Source organism: Lagenorhynchus albirostris, chromosome 7, assembly GCF_949774975.1.
Source record: "Lagenorhynchus albirostris chromosome 7, mLagAlb1.1, whole genome shotgun sequence".
In the NCBI taxonomy this organism is placed as follows: Eukaryota; Metazoa; Chordata; class Mammalia; order Artiodactyla; family Delphinidae; genus Lagenorhynchus; species Lagenorhynchus albirostris.
Genome location: NC_083101.1, coordinates 1863085 through 1888816, shown reverse-complemented (window position 1 = coordinate 1888816; position 25732 = coordinate 1863085). Strand labels below are relative to the sequence as shown.

The following is a 25732-nucleotide window of genomic DNA, read 5'->3' as shown; positions in this document are numbered from 1 at the left end:
GAGGACACGGCATTGCTCCTGTGGAATTCCAGCAGAAACGCACACCAGGCACCCAACCCAGCAGACCCAGAGGGACCTTCTGCAAAACAGTCAGCCCATGTTCTTCCAAAAGGAAAGTCTCATGAAGGATAAAGGCTGAGAATCTATTCCAGAATAAAAGAAGAACCAGAAATGCAACGTGTGATTCTGAACTGAATACTGGATCAGAAAAACCCACATGACCACAAAGGACAATATTGAGACAACTGGAGGAATTTAAGCATGGAAATTTAAGCATCGTTGATTATATAGTAGTGCTGGGTCAAAACTGAATTTCCTGGGGACCTCCCTGGTGGTGCACTGGGTAAGACTCCGTGCTCCCAATGCAGGGCGCCCGGGTGCGATCCCTGGTCAGGGAGCTAGGTCCTGCACGCATACCGCAACGAAGATCCCACGTGCTGCAGCTGAAGACCCAGCACAGCCAAAAAAAATTTCCTGAGTTTTGAACACTGTCCTGTGTTTATGCAAGAGAATGTCCCGTTTGTAAGCAATGCTCAGTATTTTGGGGTAAAAGAGCATAATATCTGCAACTTGCCTTCAAATGGTTCAGAGAAAAAAAAAACAAACCTATACTTAAAAAAAGAAAAAGAACGACAAAGCAAAATGTGGCAAATTCTTACCAGCTAGTGAGTCTGAGGCAAAGGTATACAGGAGTTCTTTGTGCTTGTCTTGAAACACTTCTGTAAATTTAAAATGATTTCAAATCAAAAAGACAACTTTAAGGTACACAGAACATTACACTGATCTGGAGGTAAAGGAAGATTTCTTTAAACAAGATATAATAGCTATTGATAAAGAGAAAAAAGTTAATACACTTATTACATCAAAATTCTATTAAGAAGATGATAAGTTGCAGAGTGGGAGAAGATATTTACGACACTTGTCTGACAGAAGCGGTCTATTTGGAGTACAGAGAAGCTCACGAAAAGTTGTGAGAAAAGGACAGACAACTCACTCTACAAGTGTGGGAAAGAAGATTTAAATGGGCACTTCACAAAGGAAGACAGATAACCTGTCGAGAGTATGAAAAAACACTCAAAATCATTACTCATTATGGAAATTCCACTTAACTCCACTATGAGAGACTCAGGACAAGACTGCTGGTGCTCTACATCCACGATGTCCAGCACCTGTTACAAAATTAATAGATACGTGAAGAACCACAAAAAGGGGATCCCAAAGAGGAGAAAAATCAGTAGGTAGAAACACACCGAGAAATAACAAAGCGGAGAGCATTAGCAGGCAAAGGCTTTAACACCAGCTAGAAAATACCATCAGAACTTTAAAAAAAATGGAAAAGCAGGAACTCAATGAGGGCAGAAACGGAACATACAAATAAGAACAAAACGGAACTGCAGAAAAGATCGGCAACCATGAAGAAACAGCAATGGAAACGACGCCATCTAAAGCCTAAACAGAAAAAAAGGCTAAAAACTAATAAATAAACAGAGCCTGGGACCTCAGGGACAAAAACATGTTTAATTGGAGTTGTGGGGGGAGGGGCACAAGACATTTGAAGGAATAATGGTAGAAACGCACACGTCCAAAAAGCTCAATAAAATGTAAGCAGAAATAAAAGCTGCCTGAAAAGAAAAGACACAACTCGTACAGAGAAACTCAGAGAAGAATGACTATGATTTCCCGAGGAAAAAATATGCATTTCAGAAGACAAGAGAACGTCTACTGAAAGCAGAAAGTAACAGTCAGCCTAGGATTCTACATCCAGCAAAAACACCCTTCAAGAATGAAGGTGACAACTGTACAATGAAAACTGACTAATTTTATTATACATAAACTATACTTCAATAAGGCAGATTTTTTAAAAGGTGATATAAAGACCTCTTTGTGATTTTTCAGAATCCACTACTAGTCCATCACTAGGTTGAAGGAAATTCTTCAAGCAGAAGAAAAATAACACCAGGTAGAAACTCTAATCTATACGAAGTATGAGGAACTGGACAAGGTAAATATGTGGGTAAACATAATAGGCATTTTTTCATATGCTAAATTTCTTAAAAAAAATTAGACATCCACGTGGAAAAAAAATCAGAACCTCGATCCATGTCTCACACCTTATACAAAAATTAACTCAAAATGGGCCACAGACTAAATGTCAAACCCAAAGCCATAAGACATCTAGAAGAAAACACAGGGGAAAAAAAATTCTTATAATCTTGTTAGGTAAAGAATCAAATACACCACCAAAAGCATCATCTGTAAGAGAAATTACTGACCATTTAAACCTCATCAGGGGACTTCCCTGGCGGTCCAGTGGTTAAGAATCCGCCTTCCAACCCAGGGGACGTGGGTTCGATCTCTGGTCAGGGAACTAAGATCCCACATGCCGTGGGGCAACAAAGCCCGCGGACCACAACTACTGAGCCCGCACGCCGCAACTAGAGAGAAGCCTGCTTGCTGCAAAGAAGAGCCCTTGTGCCACAATTAAGACCCGACGCAGCCAAAAATAAGATTTAAAAATTTAAAAAATAAACTTCATCAAAATGTTAAAATGTCTATGAAAGACTCTAGTAAGAGAAAGAAAAGACCAACTGCAGTCTAGTAGAATATGTTTATGAGTCACATATCCAACACAGGACTTTCACACCTAGAATGTATAAGGAACACACCATATCAACAATACTCAATATTCAAACCACCCAATAAAAAGAGGGCAAAAGACTCGAAGAGGCACTTGACCAGAGCAGGTATACAGATGGCAAATAAATACACAAAGGGTGTTCCACATCATTAGACATTAGAGAAATACAAATGAACACTGCAGTGTGACACCACTATAGACCATGAGAATGGCTTTTAAAAAAAAGACAAACCCAAGTGCTGACAAGATCATGGAATGACAGGAACTCTCCTGCTTTGCTGGTGGCGATATAAAGTGACAGAACTATTTTAGACAAGAGTTTGGGCAATTTCTTATAAAGTTAAATATGCACTTACCATATGACCCACTATCTCATTCCTAGGCCAATTTACCAAAAAGAACTGACAATTCAAGTGTGCACAAAAACCTAGATGCCACGTTTGCAGCAGCTCAATCCATCACCACTAAAAACTAGAAATAAACCAAAGGTGCTTCGACTGGCAACTAGATAAACCCATCGTGGGAATACTATTCAGCAGTCCAAAAAAAAAAAAAAGAACCACGAACTCACACAACACGAATGGACCTCAAATGCATTCAATCAAAAGGCCACACACTGTGTGATTCCACTGATGAGACAGAAAACAGACCAGTGGTCGCAGGAGTTGGGAGAGAGGAAGAAAAGACTACAAAGGGGCCACAGGGGGATGATAAAATGTGGGAGGTGACTGCTCTGCATCTTGATTATGGAGGTGATCACATGACTATATACATTTGTTTAAACTCAGAGAACAATTTGCCCCAAAGAGTAAATTCTACTCTATTTAAATTTTAAAAGTGACTACAAGTGGAAAAAAGACAACTGTCGGTTTCAAGTAAAAACAATAACATCACCATAAGGCTTATAGCCTACGAAGAAGTAAAATACGTGACAACAATTTCACTAAGGACCGGAGCGGGGAAATGAAAACACACAGTTTTGAAAGTCTGAGTTCCACAGGAGGGGGTGATATACCTGAGAAGGTTGATGGGATAAGTCAAATATTCATGAGTCAGCTCCAGACGACCGAAGCATGGCGGGGGTGTGGGGGGGATGTCTAACCACTGGGTCGACAGCAGAGCTAAAGAGAAACTCTGGAAAAATTCAATCAGAAAGTGGTGGAAAAGAGGAAAAAAAGAAAACATGACTAATAAAAAACTAATAGTGAGATGACAGACCTGAACCTAACCCCCTTGAAAATTACACTAAATGTAAATGGTTGAAAGATTCCCAATAAAAGATGGTCAGACCGGATAAAAAAGCAGATCTCAATCATGTGCTATCTATAAGAATTGAGCTTTAAGACACAGGTAGGTTAACAGGAAAAGGGTGAAAACAGCCAACACCAGGTAAATAGTAAACATAAGAGAGCTGGTACGGCTATATTAATACCTGCATAGATCAGAAATGGATAAATTCCTTGAAAGACACAAATTACCATGGCTCGAACAAGATGTGAGAGAAATCTGAACAGTTCTACATCTAAACTAACAGAATGTATAATTGAAAACCTTCCCATAAGGAACAAAAACAACAACAAAACTGCAGGCCCAAGTGGCTTCACTGGTGAATGAATTCTATCAAATGCTTAAGAAAGAAATAACATCAAACTTACACACACTTTCAGAAAATTAAGGAGAAGAGACATAAGGTTAGCATATCCTCCTACAAAACCAGACACAGATACTACAGGCAAACTACGGATAATTAACCTTCATGAACTAGATGCAAAATTCCTTAAGAAAACATTAGCGAATTGAATTCAGCAATATATAAAACAATAAAACATAATGACCAAGTGGGACTTATCCCAGGAGTTCAAGGGTGGTACAACATTTAAAAATTAACTGATGATGGGCTTCCCTGGTGGCGCAGCGGTTGAGAGTCCGCCTGCCAATGCAGGGGACGCGGGTTCGTGCCCCGGTCCGGGAAGGTCCCACATGCCGCGGAGCGGCTGGGCCCGTGAGCCATGGCCGCTGAGCCTGCGCGTCCAGAGCCTGTGCTCCGCAACGGGAGAGGCCACGACAGTGAGAGGCCCGCGTACCGCAAAAAAAAAAAAAAAAAAAAAATTAACTGATGCAATACACCACATCAGTAAAATTAAGGAGAAAACCCACATCATAATTTCAGTAGATGAACAAAAAAGCAGTCCCGCGTGTACGTGGATGTTCACAGCAGCCCGATGATAGCGGCCACACACGACTGCCACTGGTGGCATGCCCACGGCATAGGAGAACACCATCCACCACAAGGACCAAGGACCCACACTCAGACCACACGGATGAATCAATCTCAAGATACAGTAAATGAAAAACGTCAAAAATAGAAGACTCCGTTCTGTGTGATCCCACTTAAGGAAAAATGATAGTGATGGAGACCAACGGGGGCTGCGGTGGTGGGATGGGGTGGGGAGGACGCGGGGAAACATCTGAGGGGAGTAAATTGTTGTGTATCTTGACCGTGGTACTTGACTCATTACAATGGCCAAACTCATCACCTGTATACTTGAAATAAAAAAGACGGGGAGAAAAAGGTGGGACTGCCCACCCAGCACAGGCAAGTCTCAAACTCATTCTGCTGACGAGACAGCCGGACCAGAGTGCAGACAGCCTGACTCTGTTTACGTGACGGACAAAAGTACCCAGAGGACAGAAAGCAGATCCGAGGCTGCCCGCGGCTGGGGGTGGGGGAGGGGATGCCAGCAAAGGGGCGCAAGGGCCTCCAGGGTGACGGACACGTCCTCCATCTGACTGTGCTAGTGGCGCCTCGCCCACATCTCAAACGGGTAACTTCATACCCGTGTCACCGAGGTATGTAAGTTACACCTCAATAAAACTGGTTTAAGAAGAACTCTCAGGGTGTTTGGGGGTGTGAGGGTTAAACGTGACACTGCATGGAAGCTGAGGCCAGGGAGCCAGGGGGCCGCGCCTGGAGGCCCTCAGGGATGAGCCCCGGATGGTGCCTGGGGTGCCCGGCCAGCCCTCAGGGCAGCCTCCGGGGTATACAGTGGGACAGACACATTGGTGTTGGCACCTCCTTCGCCTGGCCTGAGCTGCCAGGATGCTGCCTTAAAAGAGCGGGAACCCCCCGAGCCTGGGCAGGCCGCCCCCACCTGGGCACCACTGTAGGCAGGCCAGGGGTTGTGCTGGGCTCTAACGGTGCGGACGCTCCTGGCCCAGGGCAGGAGGCAGTGTGGGTGGCGGGGAGTGGGGCTTGCAGAACCCATCCTGACTGCTCCCTCTCTGTGGGACCCCCAAGCGACAGCTCGTGAGCTCTGAGCTGTGGGTGGGAGCAGCCGCCAACCCGGCTCCCCAGAGGCTCTGCTGGAGGGACGCCCTGCCGTGCGGAGGGGGGACGCTGCAGGCTGGGCCCGCCCCCCGTAAGATGGGACAGCAGCCGCGCTGACCTCACAGGCCATGCTGGGAAGGCCTGGCCCGGGGCGGGGCTCTGTCCTCCGGCGTGCGGCGGCCACCTGCAGCCTCTGCTCTGAGCGGCGGAACCCGGGAACAGACGTGCTGCCGCGTGCCAGGACCCCCTCCCGCGCACCACCAGGGTCCGTCCCACGTCCAGGCGTGGGGCAGCGGGCAGACCTGGAGGGGAAGGGAGAGCAGGGCCACACAGGGCCACCAGCTCACTGGCCACCAGCAGGGCACCCCGCGGCAGTCCCCTCCTGGGAAAGGGTGAAGGTGGAGGCTCGGGGCTGGTGCGTAAACACCTAGGCGGGCCTGTGGCTCAGAAGCCCATAGGGAGCACATCCGCCTGCCGGATTCAACATCTGCCCAGTGAGGGGGGTGGGCCTGGAGGCCAGAAGGGGGTCGGAACCGCAGAGACCAGGGGAGGGGGCCCGGGTTGGTGTGGGAACCTCCCCTCCATGCCCTCTGTCGTCTCATCCCCGCACCCCTCAGTCTCACTCCTGGGCCAAGGGGCAGCCTGCCCTGACGGTGGCCCCCCGCCACGATGAAACACCACGTCAGGGTCCAGTCTGGTGTCTCTCTGTGTCCACAGCAGGCAAGGGCAGGGACTACGCCCATCCTGGCCACCACTGCTCACAGCCTGTGGGTACAGGTGTGCCCAAAGAGAGTGAACAAGTAGAGACCATGGGAGCGGACCCCTCATGGCGGGGGGGGGGGTGCCCTCTGTGCCCTGCCCACCCCCGGAACCAAAACCAAGCCCCCCAGACCCGCGCTGCCTTGACCGGGCCGCCCCTGGCTCCTGCCCCACTCCCGGCTAGAGGCTGATGTGCAGAGAGATGCCCACCGGCTCTGGGCCCTGCGGAGCTGAAGCGCGAGCTGCCCTGAGCCCTGGGGTGGGGGGCTGAGCCCACTGCGATGTGGGGTGGGTCTGATCAGCCCCATCATGGTTAGGGCCTTCCCAGTGGCACCTCTCCTAACCTAACCAATTAGGAACCACCCAATATCCTCCAACAGGGAAGTGGATAAATCAACCACGGCATCTCCACGAACGGACGATGACACAGGACTTGGACAGAATGGAGGAACACACAGCATGGAAACGGGAAACCACGCGGGGGCTGCTGGGGGGAGGGATCCAGAGCCCATCCACTCATCTGTAACATTCAATTCCTCGATTTCCCAACAAGAAGCCCATCACGTGGGAGCTGCTAACAGCCCTTCACGGGGATGAGGGTGGGGACGGGGTCTCCAGTGCAGGGCTCTGCGCCCTTCGCCTTCCTGCACACGGCGTGCTGGAGAGAAGACCCCTGAGGGTCACTCAGGCCACCCCCTCCCTTGGCAGGTGGGGAAACCGAAAGGAGAAGGGACTCCTGAGACCCCTTACGGGCCAGTTCACCACAGAACCTTCCGGATTCCACCAGCTCGAGAGCCCTGCCCAACCCCTGTCCAGGCCCCGGCACGGGGCACCTGGCTATTCGGCTGCCCACGCGGGGTGTGAGGATGCCCCCTGGCCAGGCCAGGCCAGCACAGAGGGAGCCCGGGTTACGGGAAACCAGCGCCCAAGGGGCAGCCAGCCTTTGGGGACGGGCCCCTCTCTGCCTGCCCGGCCCCCACGGACCCTCCCCCCCAACCCTCTTCCCAGCGTGCCAGGTGCCCAGTGATGCCAGCGACGTCACTGCCGATAACCTAGATTTTAACCAAGAAATCACACACCCCCTCCCTGCCCCACTTACGGGCTCAGGGAGGAGAAAACCCAGACCGGAGCCTCCCAAGTCCTGTTGGAGACAGGCTCCCAGGCCACCGCCCCCAGTCTCGCAGCTTCCCTCCACCCCGTCCCACCTCCGACGCTCCCAGGGATGTGGGATGAGGGGCTCACAGGCCTTGGCTGACCCGTGCCCGGCCCCAGTAGGACCCAGCAGCTGGTCTCAGTGCGGGAGGGGCTGGTGAGGAAGCCCAGTCACAGTCAAGGCAGTGGGGCAGCTCGGTCTCCCAGGCCGCACCCCCAGCTGTCCACGGCCACCTCCCTTGGCTCCTTGGAAAATCCAAGGGTGCAGGTGAGGAGGGGGTCCAGGCTCATGCAGCCAGAGGGGCAGGTGCCCTCAGACGGGCTACCGCCCTGCACCCACACCTAGCAATTCCAACACCTGTGGTGTCTCTCACCGTCTCATACACACCAAGGCCCGAGGCCACACTGGCGGGAAGGGGGCCGTACAGGGAGGACCCTGGGGTGACACGTGAACTAGGGTCCTCTCCTGGTTCGGCACTGCACCACCAGGGACCACCGTTGGGCAGCCCCGCCCCTGGGCCCTCAGCCGATTCTGTCCTGACCCCTCCATTGAGCCCTGTCCAGCTGCTGGCATTGGGGTGTGGGCGGTCCTGCAGGGTTTGCCCTGAGCCCGTGTAGCCTGTTTTCCTGGGGGAGGGGCTTGGGAGCCAACCCAGCTCCCTCTGGCCCAGTCTGGGTGCCAACGGATCTTTCTACCCCCTGGGGGCTGTCAGGGAGATGGCGGGGTCAGGCAGGAGAAACTGCACACGGGTGGTTCCCGGGGTCCCGGCCAGGCCTAACCCACACCAGAGCTTGCGGGTTTCTTGGTGTCAGGAACACCAAGCCCTCCCCGCTACCACTAAGAGGAAAACACCCAGTCCAGACGGAGGTGGTCTGTGTGCTAGTACACTGCGCAATTCATACAAATATGACAAAACACATTCAGATAAAGTCATGAGCCCTGGGAAAACCAAGGCCCAGGGCCCCTGGGGGGAGCTGCCCGGGGCAGTGCCTCCCCCGCAGCTCTGAGAGGGACCCTGAGAAGGGCCCACGTTGGCCAGACCAGAGACCGAAACCCAGCCGCCCAGTGCCACATGGGGATCGGCTGTCCCAACGGCCCGAGCTGGCCAGTGCACCAGGCTCCCTCCGCTCCTGCCCCCCAGGACTGACAGACCAGTGCCCGCCTGGAGGCGGAGGAGTGGAAGGGGGAGGACGAGGAGGGGCAGCGTCGGCCCCATCAGGGCGCAAGGACGTGGTGGGTCTCAGGGGCGGAAAGAGTCCCCAAACTGCACTTTGGGGCCCCAGCTCTGGGATGCCACTTCCCCCTGGCAGCGTGCATCCGGGCCAGTCACCAGATACGGGCCCCGCATGCAAATCAGGACAGGCAGCCGGCCCAGGCGCACAGCCAGTTTTCGGGGAACACAGAAGGCAAGAGGACACCTGACCTGGGGCCTCAACTACGGGACCCTTCACGCGGCAAATCCTGAACCATCTCTGGCGACTGTGATGCAGTTTACAGGCAACACCAGGCATCGCAAATCAGTGCGTGTTGGGCTTATAGATCCCAAATGCGGGAGTTCCCCCCAGAATAAGTTGGGGGGCAGCACGTTCAGTTCAAGAGGCACTCTCTGGCCGGCCACCTGGTGCTAGCCCCAGGGAGACGGCCGCGACTGGGAGGGGCCCAAGGGACTCTCTGGCCTCCCTGAGTCAGAGGGAAGGCAAAAGCACATGGGTGGGGAAAGGGCTGAGGTCAAAGGGCTGAGGTCAAAGGGCTGAGGTCAAAGGCAGCGAAGATGGGCCTGCTGGGGCAGGCACCTCAGCGACAGGGACGCTGAGGCCTCAAGCAGGTGAGTGACGAGTCTGGGTCACACACTGCCCTGTGAGCCCTCAGGCAGGTCCCTGGTCCACTGAGGCCCTCAGTCTCTTCATCAGTCCGGTGAAAGCCGGGGCTCTGTCCCACACGCTACGCTGCGGCTGAACTTTCCCGTGGCCTCTCATCTCACCCAGGATGAGTTTAGAGTCCCTAGCTAAGGCCCTGCAAGACGGACCTGGGTCCTGCTCCTGCCTCGGGTGTCAGCTCCTGCCAGCTCGTCCAGTCTGGGCTGTACAGGGAACTGTCCCTGTACACCTGCAGCACAGTGCCCCCGGACGTGTCCGTCTCCCTGCCAGGCTGTGAGGGGCCCGGGGTAAGGCCAGGTTGGCCTCGGTGCCCACACAGGAGGTGCCGGGAGGTCCACCGTGCCGGCAGGCAGGCGGCCGAGGTGGCGGGTGGGGATTACCTGCGTAGCTGCCCGCGGCCTTGACGTACATGTGGCCGTACTGCTCCTCCACCATGGTGTCGTAGGCCTCGTCATCCTCGTCATCCTCTTCGTTGTGGTAGGAGGTGGGGCTGTCGGTGGTGGGCAGGCTGCTGGCCCCCGGGCTGGTCCGCTCCCCCTGGGAGTACTGCGCCTGCTGGATGCTGGGGATGAGGGTGGCCAGGCTGGGCACCCCGTAGTAGGAGACCCGGGGCAGCTTGAGGGGGGCCGTGCCTGCCGCCACCGCGGGGCCCGTCGCCGCTGCCGCGCCGTCCCGGGCCCCTGTCTCCAGCGGGCGCTTGGGGGCCAGGCCTGGGCCCGCGGCCAGCGGCAGCTCCACGGCTTCATGCTTGACGCGGGTCAGCAGCGGGATGGGCACGGAGGGGGACACGACGTAGGGGGGCGCGGCGGTGACCGGCTGCAGCTGGTTGCAGGGGCTCTGGGGCTCGGAGCTGGCATCCTCGATCATAGCGGTCTGCGAGTCGCAGTGGGGCGAGCTCACCTTGAACATGAGGTCCGTGCCGCGCTCCACGATGTGCTGGATCTGCAGGAAGCCGGCCGTGTACATGACCACGAGCTGCTCGCTGGCCGCCATGGTCAGCCTGCCCGTGTAGCAGAAGGACAGGATCTGCTGGAAGCAGGCGGGCGGCACGGTGCCCGGCAGCTCGAAGGCGCTCTTGCTGTTGCCGCTGAACAGGTCGCGGAAGTAGAGGCTGCTGGCGGCCAGGACGGCCCGATGGGCCTTGAAGGCCTGGCCCTTGACCACAATGGACACATCGCAGTAGAGGCCCAGCAGACGCTGCTCGTTGAGGCAGCCGAGCACGGTGTTCCCGAAGTTGGGGATCTCGATGTGCAGCATCTGCGACATGGCGGGCGGGGGCGGCGGGCGGGCCTCAGACTCTCAGTGCGGGAGCGGCCGAGCGGGGCGCATCTGCGGGAGAGAGGGCGCGGGGCGCCGCCGTCAGGGTCGGGCTCCGGACGTCCAGCGGCCCACTGGCAGGGCCGGGCCCCGCACCACCCTGCTCTGCCACAGTGCCCAGGCCCCCCTGCGGGGCACCCCCAGACCCTCCAGCCGCCACGAGCCAGACCAGGTCTCGCCGCAGACCCGGCCGATGGTGGGACCCTGGCAGGGCCGTCAGTGCCGCCCAGGATACTAGAAGCCCCAGCTGGGTTTCCAGCCGGGGTGGGGGTGTGGGGGCCCCCCACACCCCCACCCCGGGACGCTCCCAGAGTCCACCCAGCAGAGCATGTAAGCCCTCGGGGCCGAGAGACACCCTGTCCTGGCAGAAGACGAGAACAGGCCTGCAGGCGGCGGACAGACGGGAGGACGGGAGGACGGGAGGGGGCGGTCCACCCACAGCACTGGAGGGGCGAGGGCGGCAGGCCCGCGTCTGCATAACTCTTCTCCCAGGAAAAAGTTAGCAGCAAAGGAGCCCCTTGCCGCCTGGCCCCTGGGAGGGACCCGAACCCGGAGCGAGAGGCAGGGCACCGCGGTGTGTGTGGCGGGGGTCTCGTGGCGGGCGGTTTCTCGGAGGCTTTGCTTTCGGTTTGCTTTTCCCGTTTTCCCTAGAGCAGCCGTGCAGAGGGCCCGCCAGAGGGGGCATTCTGCCCCGCCGGCTGAGAAGCCGCCCCTTCGGCCCTCGGGAGAGGCGGGCAGGAGTGGTTGCCCAGGGAAGTGAGCTGAAGCTGGGAGAACTCAGCCTCTCCGCCGCCTCTGCTCGCCCTCCAGGCAAAGGAGACCTCGGGCCAGAGGTGCTCCGAGCCGCGCCCGGCTCCCCCAGCCCGAACTGCCTCGGGGACCCGGCTGCCAGCCCAGGAGTTGGGACCCTGTCGCAGCCCCACCTGCGCGCCCTCCCGGCCCCCCAGCTCCCGATGCCGGCCGATCCCTGCTGGCTCGCTCCCAGCCCAGGTGACTAAAGGGGTCGTGGGGAGACAGGGGAGGGCCGAGCAAGGGATTGGCCGTGGTCGGGATGCTGCCGGCCCGCGGGGTCTGGGGATGGGGCTCCCGCGCTGTGGAGCTGGTGTCCGACTCAGAGAAACGGGGCCGGGACGGACGGGCCGGAGAAGGCGCCGGCCCAACTCCGCGCAGCCGGCGCCCGTACAAAGGGCCGCTCGGTCCCGCGGGAGGAAAGTGCGGGCGGCCGCAGAGGCGCCGGGCGGCCGGCGAGAGGAGGGCGGAGCGCCGGCCCGGCCGCCGACAGGAGTTGAGCAGGTGGGCGGCCGCTCGGGGTGGGGGGAGGGCCCGCAGCGCCCCCGCTGCGGAGAAGTTGCCGGCCTGGCCGATGGCACCGGCGGCAGGGGAGACCTACCTTTGGCCGCTGCCGCCGTGGCCCCGGCACTGCCCGCTCAGCCTGGCAGGGGCAGGCTCGCCCGCACACCGGCCGCCCGCAGCCGCCAGCTGCTCCGGGAATGCAGCAAACGGAGCGGGAGCCCTTGGGGTGGGGAGGGCGAGAGGAGCTGCGGGGGGAGGAGGGGGGAGGGGGGAAGAGGAGGAGGGTGGGGGGAGGAGGGGGACAGAGAGTCTCGGCTGGGCCGGGCCGCAGCTCAGCTGCACCCAGCCCGGCTCTCCGGGGCAGCGCACAGCATCTAAATGAAGAGGCCGGATGCAGACGGACATTCAGGCAGCTCTCGGGAATGAATAGCCGCCTTTGATTTGGGAGCCGAAGTAATGCCAGCTCCCAGCCCCGGCTTTAAAAACAGTGGAGTGTTGGTGCCAGAGGAATGCACGGCTCCGGGTGTTGGTACAAGACAGACTTTTGATGACTCACTGCAAATGCAAACAAAGATGGCAGCAATACTGTACTGTGCGCGGAGAGACGCTCGTGGTGCCGCGGCAACCGAGACGGCCTGGAAACGTATAGTGCGGTTCTGCATATGAATTACCCAGTAAACTACCACCCTGCCATCCAGTACAGCCCGAGTGTCAAAGCATTTAAACTATGCCAAACAGTCTGCAGGGCTGGCAGAGCGGCCTAACTCCTGCAGTGCAGGCAGGGGGGTGCCGGGTGGGGGCCGGCGAGGGGGGCAGGGAGGCCAGGGGGTCGGGGCAGACAGGGCAGGAGCTGGGTGAGCAGGGGAGGAAAAGAAGGGAGATGAGAAAATGAGGCAGAGAGAGGTGAGAGCAAGGGGCCAGGGAGGAAGAGACCCAGCTCCCCTTCCCCCGGCACCCTGCAGGCCCCAGTGCCCGCCTTCCCCCCTTCTTGGGGTCCCAGAGCGGCAGGCCCAGCTAGTCCGGCCCCAAAACCCCAGGTAATCACCCTGTACCCCCAACTCCCCAGCCGGGGCAGCTCTCTTAAAGAAGTACAACTTTGTGATTACAACCGGGGGCCAGGCCCGTGGTGGCCAGCGACCAGGAGCCCCCGAAGGACCCGCCCTGGTCCCTGATGGACCTGCCCCGGGGAGGTGGCAGCCAAGGCACCGCCCCCAGGTTACCCGTGTGGCCGGGCCATTGGTGCGGGGTCCACAGTGTCTGCCGTCTACTGAACCTCTCCTGGGCAGGGGCGGCTGTGCTGTGCACACTGCCTGTTTGGCTGCAGAGGATGTGGGACCTCGTTCTAGGCTCAAGCCCCCACCTGCTGGACAGCATGGGCCCTGGGGCAAACCACTGGCCTGCCCAGCCTCAGTTTCCCTGCTTGCCACCAACTGTGGCAGCCTGCAAGAAGGGGCAGGGTTGAGAGTGGAGATGGCCAAGGAAGGTCTGTCTCCTGCAGCGCCCAGCGTCGTCACCATCAGGTGATGCTGGGGCAAGGCGGGGGCGGGGGGTGGGCTACAGGCAGCACCCCTCCCACCGTCCCTTCCGAGGCATCCAGAGAGAAAGAAAGAGCCATCTGGCGCCTCCCCGTTCACACACCGTGGGCTCAGCTTCCGAGACCAGATAAAATGCTGCGAATGGAGAGAGGGAAGAAGTCCAGGTGTAGGGAAGCCGCCCAGCGAGCAGCGGCCAGCAGAGGCGGCTCAATGCCTCCTGCACGGGGCTGCTGACAACTCGAGGGGTGACGGCAACACAGGCCCGCACGCGGAGCACTAACAGAAATGTCCCCGCTCGGCGCTCTGGGGACCCGGGGGCTGTGTGGGGAGAGAGAGCAGGGCTTGGCCGGCCTTCCTCCGGCTCGAGGCCCAGGTGGGGCGGCCATCATCTCAGCACCACCAGGTTTCACATCCTGGCTTGGCCTCGGCCACCAGGTGACGGACCGAGGGCCCTTCCGCACCGCACTCTCGGGTCCACGTGGACGCCCGGGTCTGCACACCTCCCCTCACCCCCACTGGGTAGCCTTGCCAGGCCCCCCAGACTGGGCTGTGTCATCCTGGTGGTGCCCCTCTCCTGGGGCCCAGGAGAAGCCCACTAGCTCCAAGATGAGGGACTGGGGCCTCGGGGGGCGGGGTGTGCGAGTGCGGGCCCAGCCCCATGTGCCTGCCCAGCCACAAAGGGGGGCAGACTGGGCACACATGGAGCCAGTGTGGAGAAACAGAGGGACACTCAGAGGCCCAAGGACAGTGGGACCCGTGATGGGTAGGGTAGGCTCCTGGCCTGGGTGCAGGACACCCAGCCTTCCACCGCCCTCCACGAGCTCTCCCCTCCGCTGTGCTGCACCCAGGCCCTCCCTGGGTGGAGGAGAGCGACCATCTTCAGGCCCCTGTTTCATTGCCAGCTCCGCAGGGAAGTCCCCCAGGTGCCACGCGGGAGCTTGCTGAGGCTGGGAGAGTCTGTCCGATGCCTGACGGGCGTTTCACCCAATGCTGGGCACAGCCAGGGAGGGCCGCAAGAGAGGGGCTGTGCGGCCCAGGGACACACAGCACAGTGGGGAGGGCCGCCACGGGGCCCCCGCACCCACCACCGGGAGCCTCCCAGAGAGTGAGGTGGGGCCTCCTGAGCCAGATGGGGGCTCTCGTGCCGTGAGAGGGGAGGGGGTGAGCAAGCCTGGCTGGGGTGGGCGGAAGCTGCAAAGGTGCAGTGCGCACCGGCCCCCAGAGGGTCCCAACTGCCCAGGGCTGGGCAGGGAGCAGCCAGGTTCTGAACTGAGAGCGGGGGCCAGCGAGGTCTGCAGAGCCGACCCTTCCAAGAGCGGCTCCTGGGTTCCGCTGGGTACCACCCCACATGCCGGGCCCGGCGCCAGCCACCTCAAATGCAGGTCCTATGGCCTCCAGCAGAGGACTCCACGTCTGGGATGCCCGCCTGGGAGGGGGGTCACGTTCGCCCTCCGACGGTGACCACGGGGTCGAGGCAGACGATGTTATTAGGAAAGCGCTCGGCTAGAGACGCACACGGCTAGAGACCGGCGCCCGCCTAGGCCCCGTCCGTGCTTCGTGGGCCGGCCCCCGGGGCTGCGGCCAGACCGTTCACCGGAGAGGGGACCATCCCCCCCTGGAAGGTGACGGAGCCGTCTGGCCCCGGGGATGGGGACAACCAGCCCTGTTGTTGCCGTGTCCTCAAGCCACCTGTGCGGGTGAGGCCGCCGCCCCACGGCCCAGCCCAGGACAGCCCAGCACGAGCTGGTTTCAGGTTGCTTTCTTAGAAGCCTCGGCCGGAGCGAGAACAAAGCTGAACTTTAGGAGAAAAGAATAAAATAAAGGCTTGACTTACACACCCAGGACTGTGAAAGCAGGACGTGCCGAGGGCCGATCCGTGCGCGGTGGCCGGAGAGGAGAGGGGCCGGGGCCTGAGCTGGCCTCCCTGCCCAGCCCTACACGACCTCCTTCCCCCTCTGTGCCTCTGTTTCCCCACCCCTGCTACCCAAGCAGCACCACCTCTTCTGTTTCCCTCCACAGCAAGACTCCTGTGCCGTCCACTCACAGAAGATCCGGAAGAGCCGGGAGGAACGTCCGAGATCCTATCTTTGTTCGTCCCGGCCGTCCTCAAAGCCACTGCACCACGGAACCCTCCCCCTCATAATGCCCTTCAGAATGGAACCCACTTTGGGACATAACAAAGCCAGAGTCCAGCCCCTGCAGCTGTGCTAGCCTCAGGGGAGAAGCCCGTTCCACACAGACTCTAGACCTCCCCAGGAGGAAGTAGATGGGGGGGTCTCTTCTCTGTGGACCCTCCCTTGGGAACGGCTGGGATTATGGGCTGTCCACCAGAATGCCTCCCAGCCCCCGGCGGGCCACGCACCCGCAGGTGGCCGAGAGAAGGATGTGGGGCTATGAGCCCCCAGAGCTGCAGACACGCATGCACACAGGGGCCAGGGGGCGTCAGAGTCCAGCCTCCCCACGCACCCCAGATCCTCAGGGGCCTGCTACGGCAGGGGCACGGCGCCGCGCAGGGGCGCAGCGTTTAATTTCTGCAGAAGCACCACCAGCGAGGGAAGAGGAGGCGAGACAAATTAAACTAAATTAAATTATTTTGCAGGATTTAATTTCACCAACCTAATAAGCGGACTGGACCTCGGCAAATGCACAGCCATTAAACACACACCGCAGGGGAAGAAGGGGGCAGGTGCGCCAGGGAACATTCCGGCAGCAGAAAAAGGAGCCCCTCTCACCCCCAGCACCTAGCCCCCAGCCGGGGGCCCATCCCCGTGGCAGCCCCGCTGCCCGGCCGCCAAGCCCTGCCATCTCAGGACCTCGGGAGAAGCCGGCCCGGCAGCAAGGCCACCTCCTAAAAGGCAGGGCGCTCCGGAGTTGCCTTTTAGGCAGGGCCGTGTCCTGCAGGGAGGTGGGCAGGTTACTGAGTCAGCATGAACACACGTGGGCGCGTCGGGGCATCAGGAATACCGCCCAGGCTGCCCCGCGGAGGCTGTCAGGAGAGCGTGGGCGGGGCGGGGTGTCACTCTGGACAGCAGCCATCAGAGCTACGGCCTTGCTTTCCGATTACGATTAGGGCGCAGGCTCCAGTGACCAGGCTCTCTGGCACCCCCATCTGCAGTCCCCCGTTCATGCTCTGGCTCTGCCGTGAGCTCTGCTCCTGCGAAGGGCAAGGGGGAAGCGTCTGGGGGCTGACCCTTCGGAGGTCCGGGTGGCCGTTTGAAGCAAGGCTGCTCGGCTCGGGCGTGCCAGGCCCCCTGAAAGCTGGGCGAGGCACCGGCCTGCTGGAGCCTCAGGTCTGCATTAAACTTTTAATACACCACAAAGCAGGGCTGGGCTGTCAGGGGGCCGGGCTGCTAATGGAAGGCCCCGGGCAGGGAACCAGGGCTCCAGGGTGGGGTCTCAGCTGCTCGGAGCCCCTCCCCACGGTCCCGACGTGTGTGCTCGCCTCCCAGCCCCACCCCCTCCAGGTGGGCGCAGAACAGGAGGCTGAGGTACCCAGAGGACGAGCTTCCTGCCCAGGCCTCTGGCCTGGGCTGCACCCAGTCACCACCCTCCCCAGCTGCCTGCTTTCAACACCCATGATCCCGGGCAACCGAGGTCATCAAGAGGGTGGGGACTGACCCTGCTGGGCAGAGGGTCGCTGAGGCCTGGACTTGCCCCGGGCCTCCAGGACTCTGCTGCAGAGGTGAGAATTCCACCTCAGCCTCTGCGCCTGGCTGTCCTGGAGTCCCCTGTGCCCAGGGCAGGGGGCGCACAGGCCTTCGAAACCTCAGGGCCACTCGGGTCCCGGGCTGTGGCCACACCTCCAATACACCCCCCCCCCATCACCAGCTCACTGAGCCCCAGCCCAACTGGCAGAGGCAAGACGCCTCCGGTGTTCAGCCAGGCACCTGGGCAGCCTCCACCCAGACCACAGCCTGGACCGGCATCAGGCATAAAAGCCGGTTTTAACTGCACTAACAAATGTTTGCCTAGAAGCTTTTTTTTTTTTTTTTCCCAACCAGAGAAGGGCAGCCTGCGAGAATCTGCAAATTCAAAGATGTGCTTATCAGTCCGTCCCCTGCCGCCCTGGAGGGAGCCACAGATGCAGGGCTGGTCCTCAGAGACAGAGCACACACCTAAGTTCCCTGCCGGCCCTCCACACAGCACCTCCAGCCCCCCGAGGGCCCAGGGCCCTGGGTGCCGCACCCAGAGCCTGGCCCCATCAGCCCCACTGGCCGCAGGACCGCGGGGGCTGGGCAGGGGCTGGGGGGACGCCCTCCCAGAGGGGACAGCGGGCCCTGCGTCACACAGCACGTGGCCCACGCGGTGGGCTCTGAAGAGGGTCCAGCCTGGGGGTCTGGGTGGCCCAGCTCATCCCATGGGCAGGAGGGAAACTGCAGCTGGGGCTCCTTCCGACATGCCACCGCCCACCAGGCATGACTGCCTGCCACTGACACGCCAGCCTCTGACCCTCCGCTCAGATATTCCGTGCGGAGAGGGGGTCGGGAGCTAAACAAACAGGGCGTGAACCTAAAGAAACAGGAGTGGCCGGCCCAGAGGGAGGGCAGCGGCCCCCATGAGCCCACCCGCCCACCCTGCACCCACCATGTCCACGGATTAGCCATCAAATGGTTCCAGAAGGCTTGGGAAGAAGTAAGCAGTGTTTTGAACAGAGAGACAATCTCTCTCGCCCGTGTTTGTAACTCAAATACCGTAAGCTTGAAGAGTGTGCCCCTCGGGCATCGTTTAGTAACTTAAAAAGGCAGACCCACGCCTGCAGACGCCACCCTACTCCTCCCTCGGAGGCTGAAGCTGGGTCTCCCCCGCCCTGCACCCAGGCTGGGGGCACTGGGGGGCCGGCACTGAGAGCAGGGGCTGCCCGGGCCGGGCAGCTGGGCCCCTGGAGCCAGGCTCGCCCCCCTCGGCCCTACAGCACCTTGCTGTCCCCCCCGAGGGCTGACGGGGGTCCTCGAGGCGGCCAGGTCCCGGGCGGCAGGTGGAGGGGGCGCGCGTGCCAGGCCCGGCCAGTCACCCAGCTCATTAGCGACGGCGCCTCTGCACACACTCACGTCTTTAATATTCATAGCTCTCCTCATCTGCATATCGTGCCATAAATAGTCGAGGTGAGACACAAAGCTCCCTGCATTTCTAATTATGCTTAAAAATCTAACGTAAATCAGACGACACAGAAATACCAAATCAGCTGCTGGGGTGGGGGGCGCACATAGGCTGAGACGGGGTCACGGCACACCAGCTCCCACCTCCAAGCTCACGCCAAGGTGGTTGCCGATGGGCGCCGGCCCAGGGTCCCCCCGGCCGGGAGCTGGGCGGCGGTGTCCCAGGCCACTCCCTAGCCAGCCTCACCTCCGCGGCCCTAAAGAAAGAGACAAGTGGGGGCAGGGGATACACCCGCCGCTCCTCCCCTGGGGCCAGCCAGCCTGTCCCACCTTCTCCCGAGGGGCTCCTGCCACCGTGCCTCCTTACCCTCCGCACTGGGGGACACCCAGCCACCCACCCCACCCAGGGGCCCAGTTCCTGGGCTCCCCTGTATCCACATTTAACCGGCTCTCCAGAGGGATGTGAGTCCACAGCAGAGGAGAATCAGAGCAGATGCGCCCCAGCCCCAGGCAGTGCCCGACTCTGGGGATGGGATTTGGCAGGCAGGAGGCACAGCCGGAGCGCCAGGCCCCTGAAGGGCGCGGGGACAGGACTGGACGTGACAGTGGGCCCCTGACCCCCGAGGGGGCTCCAGCCCTGCACGGGCAGGAGAGGCCCGCGTGGGCCTCGGCTCTGCACTCGGGGCCCAGTCCCCCTGTCTGCGGGGAGACACAGAGGAGGGGCTACAGAACTGAAGGCTCCGGGCAACTCGGAGCCCAACACAGCACCAACCCTCACGGGGGGCGCCAGAGGGGCATCCGGGGCCCTGGTGGGCGGCACTGACACCAGACCTCAGGGTCCCTGGGGGCTGAGGCGCAGCTGGGGCGGTGGGGGCACCTGGGGGCAAAGCTGCTGCCCAGGGAGCCCAGGAGGTGCAGAGCCAACAACAGGTGACCCGGCCCGCATCAGAGCACACGCCTGTCTCCATTTCTTCAAACAGACCCCAGCACCCCGGGCCCCCATGTTCCCGGGCAGCCCCGAACACTAGCGCTCAGCACATACCCTGCCCAGCCCTGGCCCCAGCCCCCCCAAATGCAGCCTGGAGTCAGGGCCCCTGGGCTGGCGCACCTCTGCCTGTCCTGGGGTGCAGAGGCGGGGCCCCCAGAGGGACCCTCAGGAGACACAGGCCCGAGTGACACGGGGGTTACCCCGCTCTGCCTTTAGAGAGAGACGCAGAGATGCCTGCTGCCCACATCTGCCTGGCATCACGCCCAGACCTATTTTTAAGCCCATTTACTAGAAATCCCACAAATTAAAGGAAATACAGATAATGCAGTAAGAATCCTGGGGGCCAAATAAAAGCTGCACATAACCGTCCTCGTGCTCCAGCGTGAGAATCTCAACCACAAAACCAGATCTCCCCGAAGCACCCCTGCGACACGGACACGTCCTGGGCGAGGAGGGAAGTCCAGCGTGCAGGCTGAGGCCGCCAGCACGGCCATAAAAGGCAGCTACCGATATGAGAAATAAAGACCATGAATACAAACACGTGACTGGACGGCGGGAATGCCGATCGCCGGCAGCTACTGACAGCATGTTGGGTGGCGTGTTCTCTCCTAGAGGCGCGTCCAGGCTGTGGGCAGGACCCCCCTCTCCCCCTCCCGTGGAGGCAGCTCCTCTGTGGGGCAGGCTGGGGGGGGGGGGCGCCAGGCGGGGACCAGGGGACCGGGGGCCTCCCTCCCAGCACCTGGCCACGGCCACAGCTCTGTCGCTTCCGCCCCCCCACCCACCGAGTTTCACGTGGTTCCCAAGACAAGCCAGGAGGTGGGGGCTACGGAGACCCAGATCTCCAGAAACCGAGGCCCACGGAGGGAACCAGCCAACTGGGTTTGCCAGGGAACGGGGGGTGGGGGCTCCGTGGGCACCCCGGGAAGGGCCAGGCCCCCCAGGACAAGCTGGTTGGCTGAGGTGAGAGGTTGAAAGGCCTCACATGTGGTCCCCCAGGGTCAGGCCCAGGCCTCCTGGCCTCCAAGGTCAAGGGCCGTCCTGTAGGCTCACAGGCTCGCCAAGGCCTCAAAGATGTGATCAGGACAGAGGGCAAACAGTCAGATCGCTCCTGGGTAAAAAGCATCAAAGGCGCGTCTGGGTGGGCACCAAGCCCCTGCAGACCCTCAGGAGCCCCGGGCATGTCCGCCCCAGCCCTCCCCTGCTCGTTCCACCTGCCAGGTATCCAGGTATCCGCCATCCAGCCACCCCTTCACCAGAACCTCCCCCTCTGCATCTTGAAGCCCACCAGCCCCAGACACACCGGGTGCCCTGAGAGGCTGTGGGTGTCGGCGGGTGTGCACGGGTGGAAGGGGAGCCCGCGATGGGGAGGTGCGTGTGTGCATCTGTGTGTGTGTGAGAGAGAGAGAGAGAGAGAGAGAGAGAGAGATGTCCCTGATCCCTTGGCCGGAGGTCACGCGGTTCATCCTAAGCTGTCACTGGGTGGGGATAAGGCCCACCGGTCCCACCACATTCTAGGATGGAACAGACCCTCCCCTCGGGGGCTCGGGAAGAGGAAGCAATGCCAGGTGGGTCAGCTCTGCCCCAGGCCTGCTCCCCTGACCGCCCTGGAGGTGCAGGAAGCCACAGCCACATATGAACTCATATCCCGCCAGACGCTGGGTGGTCTCCTGCTGCCTGGTGGGGTGGGCGGTGCTCCCGACACGCCAGGCACACTGAAGTGGGTCACGGGTACCCCCAGCCACTGGGACCACAGCAAGGGCCCTGCGACCGACACCACTGAGTACTGGGAACTCGCCTCACTCAGATGCTTCCCCCGCTCTACAGAGCACGAGGCTGGTCCTCACGGGGACCTGGCCGTGGAGGCGTCACCTGGGAGCCCAGCCTGCAAGAGAGGCTGGTGGCAGAAAGAAGGGCAGAGCCCCTGCAGCACCTGCTCCAGCAACACCACCCCAGCCGCTGGCCCCGACGCCACCAGGTCGGGAAAGGCCGGACAGAGTGGCTCTACCTGCCCCGTGACGGGCAGGCAGCCGGGTGGGGGGCAAGCTCATGGGACACGCAAACGTCAGTTCCAGGTGGGTGGGCGACGGTTCACAGATTATTAGAAACGTGGAAATTAAGCAAAATATCGACTGCTCGACCCTTCACCATCACAGGGGCTGCCCAGGGGATTATCCAAGGACGAGGACCACTCTTCTGCCCGTGCTCCACCCAGGCTCTGTCCAGTGACGTGCACACTCATTCATTTTTTTTGTCCAGGAAAGGTGCAAAGATATCTCTCCATGGAAGAGACGCCCCCAAAGGTTACGGGTTCTGCCCTGCAGGTCCAGGACATCCCTCCCCCTCCCCGGGGGGCCCACCCTGCCGCTTCCATTGCACTCTGACATGCACTCTCTATATCTGTACGAGGGTCCTGTTTACAACCTTTAAACAACTATACCTGACAGGTACCCAGGTGGACTTGCCTGCAGGAACAGTCCGAGCTGCTTGGTGGCAGTCTGTCAGTCCACCTGTATCCTAACGTGTGGTTTGGGTCACGTCCCTTTTCTGCGGTGAGGACCAGGGATGGGCAGTTGCCGGGACCACTAGGCTGGTCTCAGCCACGCTGTCCAGAGCACCCCAAGGAGGCGGCAGCGAGTGGGGAGACTCTGTAGGGAGGATGACGGGGTCCTGTCTATCCCCACCGGTCATCTATTTGTCTATCTGTCAATCAAGGAAATAGCTCACGTCCCCTGCAAAGGAAAACATCTCTCGGAGACAGGGAGAAGAAACATTTTCCGTGTTTATTTCTGACCCATGGCTGAAGCGGAGAGTTCCCTGTGTCTAGACTCGAGGGAAGCCCTACCTTCACATCGAGGGTGGAGTTTTTTCTTCCCTCTGAAGAGATTCCATGAATTACAGACTCTGAAGAGCTGCGTCCTCGCGGGCTAAGAGACGAGCAGCTTTATAAGCAAATATTTTCAGAATTCCCGGAACATCGACGTAACTTCTAATATTTTAAATGACCTAGCATGTGAAGGGGAGGGGACCCTTTTCAGAGAAACCACTAGACCAAAAAGCACTTCCATGTAATACCCCAAATGCCTGCAGTCAGGGGAATCCTGGGCAAATCAGACTGCTTTGATAATGGGTTAAAAAGACAACACAACGTCTTTTCCCTGATTTGTAAATCCGGCACATATTTTATTTTCAAGATCCAGATGTGTTTTCTCATGAGGAAAGGAATTAATCTGAATTTCCTAAACTCCATATACTGTTTCAACCAGAGAAGCTAGCATCTCTTTTCCATGATGCTCAAGGCCATGGAAACTATAAAAGTATAAAGTCAACTATATTGAAGAATTCTGACAAGCTGACGTCAAAGTTAATTGTGACTATGGAATACTGCAGTGTTGCTTTAAAACCTGTCAGATAAACAACAAAACAACAATACAAAAACAAACAAAACAAGACCAAAAAAACCTCTGTCGGACGATTCTAACGTCTTTCATCTAAAAACGCACAGCACGTAAATAACACATAAAAACACTCAGCACCTCAAAAATACTCAACCGGCTAGGAATGGGGGGAACTTCCTCAATCTGATGCAGGACATGTGTGGAAAACCCACAAGTAACACCATAGCCCATGGTGAAAGACAGGATGCTGTCCCACTAACCTCAAAGACAAGGCAAGGAGGTCAACATGGTACAAGTTCTACGTTTGAGTGAGGGAAATTAGGCAAGACAATAAAATAAAAGACATATAGTTGGAAAAGAAAAAGAAAAACTATCTCGATTCACAGATGACATGATCTTGTACGAAGAAAGTTCTAAGGAATCAATCCAAAGACTATTAGAACTAAGAAACAAGTTCAGCAAGGTTGCAGGATATAAGATCAATAGACAAAAATCAAATGTATTTCTACACACTTACAATGAACAATCTGAAAATGAAATTCAATATGAAATTCCATTTATAATGACCACAAAAAGCATACAATACCTAAGAATAAATCGAACAAAAGTGGTGTAAAACTTATACTTTGAAAACTACAAAACTTTGTTGAAAGAAACTAAAGATCTAAATAAATAGAAAGGCATCCATGTTCATGGATTAGATCTAATATTGCTAAGATGGAAATACTCCCCAAATTGATCTACAGAACAAATGCAAACCTAATCAAAATCCCAGCTGACATCTTTGTAGAAATTGACAAGCCAGTTCTAAAATTCATATGGAAATGCAAGGGACCCAGAAGAGCCAAAACAATACTGCAAAGGAAGAACAAAGTTAGAACACTAGTACCTCCCAATTTTAAAACTTACTACAAAGCTACAGTAATTAAGAGAGTGTGGTATTGGTATGAGGCTAGACATATAGATCAATGGAACAGAATTGAGAGTCTAGAAATAAATCCATGTATCTATGGTCAACAAGGGTGCCAAGACCATCCAGTGGGGGAAAAACTGTGTTTCAATATATGGTGCTGGGACAACTAGATATTCACATGTTAAAGAATGAAGCTGGACTCTTACCTCACACCATACACAGAACTTAAAGTGAATCAAAGACCTCAATGTTAAGAGCTAAAACTGTAAAACACTAAATCTTTGTGACCTTAGACTAGGCAGTAGATTCTTAAACACCAAAAGCACAAGAAAAGAAAAAAGATAAATTAGAATTCACAAAAATTAAACACTTTTGTGGTTCAAAGAATACAACAAAGAGGGCTTCCCTGGTGGCGCAGTGGTTGAGAGTCCGCCTGCCGATGCAGGGGACACGGGTTCGTGCCCCGGTCCGGGAGGATCCCACATGCTGCGGAGCGGCTGGGCCCGTGAGCCATGGCCGCTGAGCCTGCGCGTCCGGAGCCTGTGCTCCGCAATGGGAGAGGCCACAGCAGTGAGAGGCCCGCGTACCGCAAAAAAAAAAAAAAAAAGAAAAAGAATACCACAAAGAAAGTGAAAAAACAAAAAATGGGAAGGAATATCTGTAAATCATATTTCTGACCACAGACTTGTATGCAGAATATATTAAAAAAACTCTGACAAACTCAACAGTAAGACAAATAACCCAATTTTAAAATGAGTAAGAGACATTTCTCCAAAGAGAATACATAAATGTCCAATATGCATATGAAAAGATACTGAACATCGTTAGCCATTAGGGAAATGCAAATTAAAACCACAATGAAATAGCATTTTACACTCACTAGAATGGCTATAATAAAAAACACATTAAAAATGCAGGTGAAGATCTGGTGGGATTGTAAAATGGTGTAGCCCTTTTTGGAAAACAGTCTGCCAACTCTTCAAACGGTTAAACACAGAGTTATTACATGACCCAGCAATTCCACTCCTAGGTAACTACCCAGGAGAAGTGAATACATATACTCACGCAAAAACTTGTGTCTGAATGCTCACAGCACCATTACTCATAACAGCCAAAAAGTGGAAACAACCCAAATGTCCATCAATGGAAGAATGGATAAACAAAATGTGGTCTATCCATATGATGAAATATTGTTTAGCCCTGAAAAAGAATGAAGTACCGTCATGCTACCACATGGGTGAACCTCAAAAACATGATGCTAAGTGAAAAAAGCCAGACACAAAAGGCTACATGTTGTATGATTCGATTTATATGAAATGTCCAGAACGGTTTATGGAGATATAAAGTTGACCAGTGATTGCCTAAAACTAGGAGTAGTGAAGTTAGGGAGGGATGGAGGAAATGAGAGTGACTGATGAAAGTCAGGGGGTTTCTTTCAGA

General features: G+C 57.6%; 2 protein-coding genes across 4 annotated transcripts in view; one reads left to right on the top strand and one right to left on the bottom strand.

Annotated features, from left to right (window-relative positions):
- NACC2 (NACC family member 2) overlaps positions 1 to 25732 on the bottom strand; it is a 69887-nt gene that overhangs the window by 18799 nt on the left and 25356 nt on the right. The window contains exons 1-3 of one of the 3 annotated variants that reach the window (XM_060153779.1): positions 12463 to 12562; positions 10656 to 11084; positions 10136 to 10310 (exon numbers count right to left, since the gene is read on the bottom strand). In XM_060153779.1, the coding sequence (XP_060009762.1) occupies positions 10136 to 10310; positions 10656 to 11021 (541 nt within the window). In that variant the 5' untranslated portion in view covers positions 11022 to 11084; positions 12463 to 12562. Of the gene's footprint in view, positions 1 to 10135; positions 11085 to 12462; positions 12563 to 25732 lie in introns of those variants that run through there. The other 2 variants (XM_060153777.1, XM_060153778.1) reach the window with 2 other exon arrangements.
- On the top strand, positions 11020 to 16464 carry LOC132523119 (uncharacterized). The gene is made up of 3 exons (XM_060153668.1): positions 11020 to 11287; positions 11688 to 12062; positions 15920 to 16464. Exons 1-3 carry the CDS (start codon positions 11020 to 11022, stop codon positions 16075 to 16077), a joined length of 801 nt encoding a protein of 266 aa, XP_060009651.1. The 3' UTR covers positions 16078 to 16464.